Source organism: Macaca nemestrina, chromosome 9 (genome assembly GCF_043159975.1).
Source record: "Macaca nemestrina isolate mMacNem1 chromosome 9, mMacNem.hap1, whole genome shotgun sequence".
NCBI classification, from domain to species: Eukaryota; Metazoa; Chordata; class Mammalia; order Primates; family Cercopithecidae; genus Macaca; species Macaca nemestrina.
In genome coordinates this window covers 54,853,443-54,865,861 of record NC_092133.1, presented here as the reverse complement: position 1 = coordinate 54,865,861, position 12,419 = coordinate 54,853,443, and the positions used below count along the sequence as shown (strand labels likewise).

At 37.1% G+C, this 12,419-nt stretch overlaps 1 protein-coding gene across 8 annotated transcripts in view; it reads right to left on the bottom strand.

The window, feature by feature from the left end:
- Positions 1-12,419, bottom strand: part of LOC105466199 (BicC family RNA binding protein 1) — a 332,909-nt gene that overhangs the window by 36,186 nt on the left and 284,304 nt on the right. For 7 of the 8 annotated variants that reach the window (XM_011715228.3, XM_011715224.3, XM_011715225.3 and 4 more), the window contains 6 exons: positions 10,244-10,323; positions 8,214-8,372; positions 6,867-6,920; positions 5,844-6,038; positions 5,367-5,618; positions 1,642-1,773 (listed from right to left, as the gene is read on the bottom strand). In XM_011715228.3, coding sequence (XP_011713530.1) covers positions 1,642-1,773; positions 5,367-5,618; positions 5,844-6,038; positions 6,867-6,920; positions 8,214-8,372; positions 10,244-10,323 — 872 coding nt within the window. Of the gene's footprint in view, positions 1-1,641; positions 1,774-5,366; positions 5,619-5,843; positions 6,039-6,866; positions 6,921-8,213; positions 8,373-10,134; positions 10,215-10,243; positions 10,324-12,419 lie in introns of those variants that run through there. The other variant, XM_011715230.3, reaches the window with a different exon arrangement.

Sequence of the window (12,419 nt, the reverse complement as noted above, 5' to 3'; positions counted from 1 at the left end):
TTTTGGAGAAGGCAAGATCATTTTTCTTCAGTTGGACAGCGATTACCACATTATTTACACATGCCAAATTATATAAAGTACTTATTATATATATACCATTCTATACATATAAGATTTATAGTTTCAGAATTTTAGTGTTATTTTCTTGTTTCTGATTTTTGTTAAATAAAGAGAACATTTCCCTTGTTTACTTTATTCCATTTTCCTTTCTATTGCCCCAAAGGCAACTCATCATGATTTTTGTGCGCATCCTTCCAGACAATGCTTTGTACTTAAAACTGTATAGACATACACATACACAAAAATGCTGCCATTGAGTACATACTATGATACAACATACAACATACTTTTTTTACTCAACACCATTCTCGTGTTGACTCCTGTTTTCAGAGAGTATAATCAGAAGTAGAACTGCTGCAGGTAGGGGAATCAATATTTTAGAATAATGAGATGATCAGAAATTGCTCTTCAAAGTGGCTGTGCTAGTTTAAACAACAATTCTAATGTAGAAATATTCATCCTTCCTCATTTTTACTAGCACTTAATAAAAGATCTATTCTGGGCTGGGCACAGTGACTCACACCTGTAATCCCAGCACTTTGGGAGGCCATGGTGGCTGGATTGCTTGAGCTCAAGAGTTCAAGACCAGCCTGGGAAACATGGCCAAACCCCATTTCTACAAAAAATACAAAACTAGCCGGGTGTGGTGGCACATGCCTGTAGTCCCAGCTACTTGGGAGGCTGAGGTGGGAGAACCACCTGAGCCCAGGAAGTCGAGGCTGCAGTAAGCCATGATTGTACCACTGTACTCTAGCCTGGGCAAAGAAGTGAGACCCTGTCTCGGAAAAAAAAAAAAAAAAGATTATTCCATTAAATTTTTACTCTACATGTAGTTACTGAAATTTTACAACACTCTGAGGAGAGGTTCCAAGAATGCTGAACTTGAGACAGTTCAGTCCTTAAAGTATTTACAAAAAAGCACAGGCACCTCTTCTTTAACTCTCCAGGTTGAGCAGGAGACAGCATATAGTAAGTAGTCTAAACAATTTCTGAGTTACACTGGGTATGTACACAAACACACACACACACATACACACACAACATGTAAGTAGCCTTATCAACTCTCGGGTAACTTAGTAAAGCCTCAAGTTACCAGATTCCAAATTAAGAACAAATGTTCTTTCCTTCTCATTTAAATATGGAAAAATAATGGTTACTCTAAATGGACTCCAAAAACCAACATGTATATAAAGAAAATGATGATCTATAATGAATACTGTCACAAATTTATATTAGATAACTAAATATATAATGACATATATAAGTTGAGTATCCCTTATCTGAAATGCTTGGGACCAGAAGTGTTTTAGATTTGGGGTTTTGGGGGATTTAGGAATATCTGCACTGGTTGGGCATCCCTAATATTAAGGTCCAAAATCTTAAATGCTCCAATGAGCATTTCCTTTGACTGTCATGTCAGCGCTCAAAAAGATTCAGCTTCTGGAGCATTCTGGATTGGGGATATTCAACCTGTATAGAGTAATAGTTTCAAGTATATGCAAATACACATTTGTATGCAAAATAAAACTATACAGCATATGATATGATACATAATTCTCTGGGTCTAGACTCTGAACCAACCTTGCTTGGCTGTTTGGGCTTTGGTTTAATACTGATGAAGACATCAAGCTGTTCCATCAACTGTGCAATGAGCTGTGGATCTACTTCAATTTCTTCCTTCATATCAAACATCAACACAAGAGGAAGACAACCCTAGAAAATGTCACAATAGAATGTTTAGGAGGTAAAAATTTAATCACTAAAACACCTGATAATTTAATATGCCTGCAAATAATGCAATATTTTACAGGTTTAAAGACTAAACTGAAGTATTAAAGTTAAATTATGTAAGTTCACATAGCTTGGAGGACAGGTGTGGCATTAACGTTGAGGGGGAGAAAATCATTTTTGGATGACAAAATTATATGTCTTAAGTTTCTGTTTTTGGCCCCAGATTATTTTTATCCACTGTGCACCTTGGAAAATTCCTTTCTTCTCTAACTTCAGTTTTGTTAGTTACACTAGAAACTAGATTCTCAACTATATCAAGGGTACTAATCTTTGCTTTGCTCAATGACTTCCAGTGGTAGCTTTTGATTGTATATTGAATGAAAACTAAACATGATCAAGCATTTAAAGAGTTCCGCATTTTAGCCCAGACTTGCTTGTCCAACCACAGGTCTTTGTCTGTATGTCTTCCCCTTCCTCCAGGTTAGGCCAGCCTCTCAATAATCCTTTAAGAGGATCTTGTACTTTGGTATCTTAACTCAGGGGTCCCCAACCTTTTTGGTACCGCAGACCGGTTTCATGGAAGACAATTTTTTCATGGACCAGGGGAGGGGGAGGGAAGGGGGGATGGTTTCAGATGATTCAAACACATTACATTTATTTGGCACTTTATTTCTATTATTATTACATTGTAACATATAATTAAATAATTATACAACTCACCATAATGAAAAATCAGTGGGGGCCCTGAGCTTGTTTTCCTGCAACTAGACGGTCCCATCTGGAGGTGATGGGAGACAGTGACAGATCATCAGGCATTAGATTCTCCTAAGGGGCATGCAACCTAAATCTCTTGCATGCATGGTTCACGATAGAGTTCATGCCCCATGAGAATCTCATGCCACTGCTAATCTCACAGGAGGTGGAGCTCAGGCGGTCATGTGAGCGATGGGAAGCCCCTGTTAACACACATGAAGCTTCCCTTGCTCACCTCCTGCTGTGTGGTCTAGTTCCTAACAGACCACTGACCAGCATTGGTCCGGTCCGTGTCCCAGGGATTGAGGACCCGTCTTAACTCATCAAAGGCATCTTCACCAATATAAATCCTACTTAACCTAATGCAGCTTAAACCTTCACTCCTTCCTGGAGTAAATTGTTACTATTGTCCCTTCTTTTAACTATCTCATTTTTTAGATTTTTCTTTTCTCTAATGCTCTTTATACAGCCTCTGATCTACTGAGTCCAGGAACAATGTAATATACTTTCTCTGATGCACAGAATTTCCAGTGTTAGCCCACTGGGTGCTGGAATTTGTAAATGTGTATCAGGAGAGGTTACCATTAAGCATACTAGGATTAAAACGAATTACTAAGCTGGGAACCGTGGCTCATGCCTATAATCTCAGCACTTTGGGAGGTTTAGGTGGGTGGATCACTTGAGGCCAAGAGTTCGAGATCAGGCTGGCCAACAGAGTGAAACCTCACCTCTACTAATATTACAAAAATTAGCTGGGCATGGTAGCACACGACTGTAATCTCAGCTACTCCGGAGGCTGAGGCATGAGAATCACTTCAACCCAGGAGGCAGAGATTGCAGTGAGCTGAGAACACACTACTACACTCCAGCCTGAGCAACCGAGTGAGACCCTGCCTAAAATAAAAAAAGAAAAAGAAATAAAATACTATGCTCCATTTCTCCTGTGGAAGAAAGTGATTTTTTTTTTTTTTTTTAATGGAGTCTTGCTCTGTCGCCCAGGCTGGAGTGCAGTGGTGCGATCTCGGCTCACTGCAACCTCAGCCTCCGGGGTTCAAGCAATTCTCCTATCTCAGCCTCTCGAGTAGCTGGGATTACAGGCCTTCACTACCAGGCCCAGCTAATTTTTGTGTGTATTTTTAGTAGAGACGTGGTTTCACCATATCGGCCAGGGTGGCCTCGAACCCCTGACATTGTGATCCGCCTGCCTCGGCCTCCCAAAGGGTTGGGATTACAGGTGTAAACCACCGTGCCCGGCCAGAAAGTGATTTTTATAAGAATAGTGCTATACAACATGGTGATGGTATTTAAAGTATGGGTTAAAGCCTTTTAATTTCTCCCTCAGTTATTTCAATGTTGTGCCATAATATGTGTCATTATTTTTGGCAGGTATGGTCAAAGTGTAAATGTGGATTAATAACCGTAGAGAATATTTGAAAAATTTCACTAAACTAAAAAAATAACATCGAAAGAACTTGTAAAGCAGACAAAAAATGAAGATTAATTACAACAATTCTGGGATATAAATATAAATCTGACTTGTAGTACAGTATATTAAAAATAACCTGAGAAAATAAGGTTGGCTAAAAAAAATCATTCACAACAAATTTCTTAAAATCATGGATTACAATCTTATTAATGATTCCAACAAGTTCTCATCTGTCAGAGGAATGGACTCAACAATAAAAACTTAGATTTTCTGAAAGTTTCTCAAAAATAAACTCTGCAAGTTAATAATACTAAATGTCACACCTGAAGCTTACTGATTCAAATGCCACTAAAGGTCAAGCACTGAATGAGAGAATACAATGGTGTTTTTAATACAAATATTTGTGAGCCCAGAATCACGTCCATCCATTTTGTTACTATATGATCAATCCATACACTGGGATATTTCATTTCATCTCATTTCATTTTTCATTTATTTCGTTTTTGAAATGGAGTCTCCCTCTGTTGCCTAGGCTGGAGTGCAGTGGTGCCATCCGGGCCTACTGCAACCTCTGCTTTCTGGGTTCAGGCGATTCTCCTGCCTCAGCCTCCTGAGTAACTGGGATTACAGGCGTCCATCACTATATCAGCTAATTTTTATATTTTTAATAGAAACAGGGTACTATGTTGGCCAGGCTGGTCTCGATTTTGACCTCAAGTGATCTGCTCACCTTGGCCTCCCAAAGTGCTGGGATTACAGGCATGAGGCGCCATGCCCAGTCAAGGGGTTTTAAACAAATATGGGAAGGATAGAAATATTGCAATTATAAATTAGAAGTAGTAAAGTAGTATTGAATTATAACATATAACTTGGCTTTTCTTCCTTCAATAAGTGACACTCCAATTTGTGGCTTAAATAGTATTTTTTAATTGTATCAAAGATTTATGAAATATATAAATGTTTTGGGCTGAAAAAATTTGTCTTTGATGGTGAAATTTAAATCGTATTTTTACTTTTCTGTTTAAACAGAGGACCTTTTTTTTTTTTTTTTTTTTCTCCAAATACAAACTGCACACTAATATTACAGGTCAGATGAAAAGTCACCTTCCATCTTTGCCACAAAATGCAGTCAATTATCTCACTATAATGTCTTCCGTGTTTAGTCTAAGTTAAAAAGAAAACACTGAAATAAAATTACATATGCAATGAAATTGAACCTGTTGAAGCACTATGAACCTTACTCTTCTAGTTTATTTCCTTTTAGCAAGAAACTTCCTTATTTGAGGAGGCTTCCAAAGGGCTTTCCTAAATATCACATTAGTACAGTGGGTGCAAAAACATGCACTGTATCCAAAGAGGTTTAAAAACATTGTAACACTTATTTCAGTAACCTTACCATGAGATATTGCCTTGCAAGACAGACAGACTCAATAGTGCCCTGGAGGTAGACGGTGGATTTCTTTTGTGGATTACTGGGATCAGGAAAGTGGATCTGAGCACCTGTTCTCTGCATGATATGTTTGATGTTGCTCCCATTTCGACCCATCATAAAGAGATGATGTTGAGCTGCAATATCTAGTTGTGTGCTCACAGGAATAGCTGATGCTAAGCTCCCAGCAAGATGTTCTAAAAGCATGGCAGTTCCTTCCTAAGAGAAAAGGGTGGGAAGGAAATCATCCTATACATTAACTACCCATATAGAGGCAAAGATTCTATTGCATTTCTAACAGCTATGGAAAAATACAGCATATTCTGCAAACCAAAATGTAGAATGAAGGAAAATTCTAGAAATCAAATTAGTCTAATATTCTTTAAAAATAAAACCCATATAATTTGTACAGACAGGATGTGCAGAATTATCTGAATAATTTACCTTCACAGCACTAGTGTTATTCTGAGACCCTCGTACTATGACAGTAGCACCATACATTCGGGAACGCTGTTTAAATGATACCGAAATATTGTACGTTTGTGATATATGCTGAATAGAGGGGGAATTAGGATCAGGAACTGGTTGAAGAATTCCAGCAATTGGTAGCTCAAACATCAGCACCAAAGGAAGCAGCTCCTAAAATGAAATGATGAGAATCCAAAGCAGAGAGTTAAAGCATTAGACATTCAGACATGTGTATCATTCATTGATTCTTTTCTGAAGATGGATTTTAAAACATAAACTGCCCTTATAAGTTTAGCTACATTATATAAAGTTTTTTTTTTTCCTTTTTTTTGAGTCAGAGTCTTGTTCTGTCACCCAGGCTGGAGTGCAGTGGTGTCATCCCAGCTTACTACTGCCTCAACCTCCTAGGCTCAAGTGATCCTCTCACCTTGGCTTCCTGAATAGTGGGACTACAGGCATGTGCCACTGTATCTGGCTAATTTTTAAAAATGTTTTGTAGAGACAGACGGGGTCTTGCTATATTGTCCAGGCTGGTCACGAACTCCTGGTCTCAAGTGATCCTCCTGCCTTGGCCTCCCAAAGTGCTGTGATTACAGGTGTGAGCCACCACAACTGGCCTACAAGTGTTTTTAAATGATAGGAGCCTTTGGTGAAACCTGAGAGTTTGTAACTCACATTGCCTGTGACATTTTTTCCTTAGGCCTCTTTATGGTCATTGAATAAAAGCTAGAAAAACTGAGTCAGATAAAATCCAGAACATCTCTGAGAAACATTTTCAATGAAAAAAGTTTATAAATAACATAGAAACTCACTTTTTGAACATATACAACAAACATTTAAATAATGAATGCTAAGATAGATATTAAAATAACTTTTGCCACTATTTCCTACTGATTGAACATGATTTGGTTATAAAATGATCAATTATTATATTTTTAATGCCTTATAATGCAAATGTTGCTGACATCAATTTACAATGTTAAAGTAATAAATAGTTACCCGAATTCTCACTCGGGCAGATTCTACTCCTGCTGGTTGTCCCGCTATAGATACCTATAAAAGGAGGAAAATACAGAGTTAGATTTGTTTTAATCAAACTCACATCTGCTTTTCCAGATAATCGATATGCTTGCTACTAAAAGTGTCATCCAGGGACAAATACAGAGGTATTATCCAGAAACTTGTTAAAAATAAAGGATCTCAGGCCCCCATCCAGACCTGCTTAATCAGAATTTGCATTTTAACGAGATCCTCAGGTAATCTGTGTCAACTGATCTATTTCACCCACTGGACTTACTGAAAGCCCCACACCCCCAGGAGATCATCCTGCCCTCTTTATAATTACTCTTGTTCACTGCATTTTCTCCCTTGTGTTTAAGCTCTTTGTATACCAGATACATATCAATATTCAATGACAGAGCTATACTAGGTTCTGAAAATAGTGAACTTCTTCCAAACCAGATGGTACATAATCTTTGCTCCAACATCTACCTGGAGATTTCTTCTGAAATCTCCTGGGCCTTCCCATGACCCACTGACTCAAGTTGTCAGTCTTGGCATTGCAGTGGGGAGTACAGGGGCTCCAGGACACCGCTCTTAGGGCCAATGGTCATGCCATACCAGTTTTTAAATATTCTGAATATTGTCTTTGCTTTTTACTATAGCTTTCTGTCTAGTCCCTTACGCACACATCCCACTGTCACCATTAGTCCCTGTAAAGACTACTTATTCATCTTTGTGGGTGACAGTTTCTAGTATTGTGACTAGTTTATAAGACAGAATACTTCCAAATGTCACAAATAATACTATCTGTTCTTCGAGTACTGAAACTGCTTGCATGAGGACAGGTGAGTTCCACTGGCTGCCAAACAGAAGAACTAGCACAAATGTGTATAAACTAGAGAGACATAATTAAGGCAATGTAAGAAGTCAGGCACTAATGAATGCACTGCTCCTCAGAAGTTGATCTGGTGTGCCATGGAGGTACCTACTTCTAGGTCTCTGTAGACAGAACCAGGCAATGGATAGGTTTCTGGACTAGGCAAGCTTCCAGGTCCTAAACGATATGCTCTCTCAGCCTTTCTCTAAGGTTCTGTTTTGTGGCCATTACATTTTCCCCTATTTTTTATCAATGATTTCAAGATCAAGAGTTTAGGGCCCATCTACAACTCATCTCCTCAAAAAAGCAAAGCACCTTCAATCCCTTGCAGCAAGTTGTACAATCTACACTATATGTCATCTATGTGATTTTTTTTTTTTGTCTCACCTCTCACAAAAAAATATAGGCAAACTGAAAATTAAGGCTGTAATTTATCCCATAAAAGTTCACGTGAAAAGACAAACCACCTGGTTGCTTTTTTCTGCTTGGTTATTCCTGTTGGAATCTGGAAAGTGGATATGGCATCCAGTTTCTTCCATCACTTTTTTAATATTGTTGCCACCTTTGCCGATTACATGTGAATGTTCTGTGTGTGAAACATCCATCTTCAAAGTAACTCGATTGCTCTATGTGAAAATAATGTATTATTACTTGATGTATGAAAAAGGAAAGAATGGCATCCTAAATGCCTTTCCCTCAAGGGAATAGTATTAGCAAAAAGTGAGTCAGTGGGAAATTTTATGAATTTCTTAATAAGATCATCTTAATCTATAAATGTTCTCTTGCTATTCTCTGATTATAAAAAAAAAAAAGAAATTCTCATTTTAAGACAGATTTGTCAGAAGAAGTAGAAAAATTTATTTTTTACCAAGATAATTTTTTGGGAAAGAAGTCTTTAAATAAAGTCAGCTACAGTTAACAGATAAATTACTCAGTCTGTCTTTAAAGACATTACTCATGAAACATTTAATCCAAATAACTAAAAGCAGATGAAAACACAATTACAAGATTGAAGATATGCATGCTAGTGGGACTGTATAACTAAGATGATACAAAACTAGAAATAATAAACCTCAAAACTGTGAATAAGGAAGTTTTTACAATCACTCCTTTCACAACTCCTATATTACTATATATTGAACTTTACAAAGTAGATCTATTACTCTTACTGGTAGAAAGAAGGGAGAAAGAGAACACAAAGTGCAGATAACTGGCCACTAAATGGCTTAAATAAAGAAATTCAAGGTACATTAGTTACATTAAAGCAAAATGGAAACTTCTAAGACATAATAAATAAAAATGCTGTGGTCATATTGGACTATATTTAATTTGGGGAATTTAGTGCTGTAAAATCATAAAGACTGACATAAAATCCTTTCTCATTTAGAAGACTGCTACTGAAATTACTCAGTCTTTAAGAAGTAAAATCAAAATATCAAAATGTTAAAAATAATTTTAACCTTGTGAATTCTTAAATTTTAAATTTACACCCATTAAATATATTTCGATTTTTAAGTTTAGTTCTTTCAGTTTAAACTTTAAAACACACACACAAAAATCCCCTTTTCCTGAAGAAAATTCTAAACTATTCAATAATTATCAGGGGAGTAATTTTTTAAAAACCATTTTGAAGAAAACCAACAAAGAACAGAAAGAAAGAATGAAAACAAAAGCGATCAGAGATGATTCTAATGAAATGCCAGGTGGCAAGACGAAGTGGTTAAGAATGAGACAGCCTGGATTTGAATCCCACCTCTCCACTTAACTGGCTCTAGGGTCCTGAACAAATTACTTAATACCTTTATGCTGAGTCAGTTACGAGGATCAAACAAATTAATATGTGCAAAATGTAAAGTACTTAGCAAAGTGCCTGGTATACAATAAGTACCTGGTATACAATAAGTGATTTAGATGTGTTTGTTAAAGAAAATAAATTCTCACAAATGAGTATAAATTTTTACATATTTAAATTTCCCTGTTATCTCTCTATACATATAATTAGAGACAGAGAGAGAGAGAGAGAAAGAGACAGCACGTGATCACAAAAAAGAAAGCATCAAATTTCATGCCATTACACACATCCAACACAGAGCTATACAGAAGATCATTTTGGTATTCTACTGACATCATAAAAGCAAATAATCTAATTCCTACAATCCTTATTACTTACTCCATATTAATCAGGGCCAATTTCTATTTCTGAAGATGTACATGTGTACATATATACACATACATACACAATACATACATATGTATGTAGATATAGGTATATATAGTTGTGTGTGTGTGTATGTATAGTTCAATTACCCAGCATGAGAGAACCTGTTCAAATATTAAACAGAACTTTACATCCACTGTAGAATCACATGTGCTTATCTTAAAACCCACCATTACTTTCTCCTGGTTTTTCTTCTCCAAATGGTTCTTTCATAACGGCATGAAGTAGCCCTTGCAGAGACAAGGTTCTGACATCTGAGTGTCCTTAACATTCACTTACTTTTGTGTCTAAGACAGACATGATCATTTCCTTGGCTTCTTTAACATCTTCTTTCTTTCCAGAAACCTTAATATGGGGATCTATAAGAAATAAGAAATAAAAGGCTTGTGCGAAACTCCCAAACTCTTTAAAATTGTTTTAAAAACTCTGTTTTAAAATTGACTTTAGAACATAAGAGGTTCCATAATAAACTCAATATTTGGAGTTTACCATTATTATAAAATTCTAGGTGTGTTATTGTAGTAACAACAGGAATATGGAAAATGCCCAAGTTTTCATTTATCTGTGACTTTCTTCCTTAAAATTAGCTAAACCATTTAAATTTACATTTCTTTTTTCAAAATCAGTATATCATATAATTGCAAAATAAAAATATCATAATTTTTTAATAAACTGGATTTATTAATTGAGCTCCTGCTACAAATCTCCGCCCTGTTCTAAGGGTTGAAGTGCATCAATTCACTTAATCCACAGCACAGATTCATGAGGTTGTTTACAGAGGAAACTAAAGCACAGAGGGGTTTAGTAACTTGTCCCGGAAAACCACTCAGGAGTTTAGACATTATAATCCCATGTCTTCGAACTCTGAATCCATTCTATATGCAATAACTTAATTTAAAAGACATCACTACAGTGAAAGCTAATAGAAAAAAAAAATCTTAACTTTCATTCAGGAATATTTAATTCAATATTTATCCAGAATTAGTATTGAGTGACTAATATTGTTTACTACTGCCACTAAACTTTCTATAGAAAAGCATTCATTCATTCACCAAACTTTTCTGTACTTCTACTATGTGCCAGGCACTGTTCCAGGGACGAGAGAATAGATAAGTAAAGAAGAAAGATCCCTGTCTGCAAAGAATTAGTCCACATTAACTAATTAAAAATTAGATAATCAGAACATACATGTTATGAAAAAAGAAAAAGGAGAGCAAGACAAAAAGATGAGCAAGTACCAGCTATGAGAGAGTCTTGAGGAGTATCAGACTTCATAGAGAAAAGGAGATCTGAGTAAAGGCTTAAAGGAGGTAAGACACTTGGCTGAGCTGGAACCTTCCAGGTAGAGGGAGATATCAGAGCCAAAGCCTCAGGGTGGGGACCAGCCTTCTTAATTCCCTCTTCAATCAGGTTTTCAAGTTGCCCAGCAATCCAGGTATTCCCTTATTTTACAGGTCAGTCTGACACAGACCAATATCATTCTAGGATAAGTCAAAAGTTCTATACCCATTAGCTTTATGATAAAACTGAATTAATATAGAGATAATTCATTATGATTACCATAACCACTGATCATGTCTCAACCTGAGTGCCTACAATGTACTGACTTCTTGGCTAAGTCTTTTATGTCCTGTACTATGCATCAAGTCAGCAAAGTGTCAGTAAATGTTTACTGAGCACCTTTCACAATTTACCACCAGTTCTGCCTGAATCCTTTAACTCCTAAAGCATCTATTCTCTAGGATAAGGAATGAGAATCACTGGCTGGGGATTTTTTCTAAACCTCACATACTCCCCTGACACTGTGATCTCCCACCCCCATCCCACAGCCCAGGTGAAAATGCCACAGAGAGCATATATTCTTATGTTGCAAGTGGGCAATTGCCACCCCCCTCACCAAAAAAGAAGGGAGGAAACCATTTTTCTTAAAGCTACCCACTGTTAGGACCAGGATGGTAAAATCACAGTTAGTAACAGTGCACCAATCTTCAGAGTTCAGGAATGCCTCTGGCCTCCCGGGGAGATGTTCAGCAGCTGTGCTTAATTTGAGTCTCTGTCACCACCTCCGGTCCCCACCCTTTCCTGATGGCTGCTCGTGGTCTCAAGCACCCTTCCTTACCCTATTTTGTAATCCCTCCCCTGACACTTAACCTGTCACAGGGACACTGTGAAGGTCAAAGGTCTTAAGAGTGGTTAAAACTTTCCAAAATGTTAAGCATCAGTGATTATGAAATGAGGGGCCTAACAGCAAGGCACAAGGGGTGTCTGACCGACATAAGTTAGGAGAGAGAGCCCAACAGCATCTCATTCGCATTGCTCGCTCTCTAATGCATCCTAACAAGAACCAGGACTGCCCTTTCTCTATTACACTCTAGCCAACTTTTATCACACTTAAGTAAACAGACAGATCATTTTATTCAATAATTCTTATTTCGTCCATAATAACTCGGCTAGG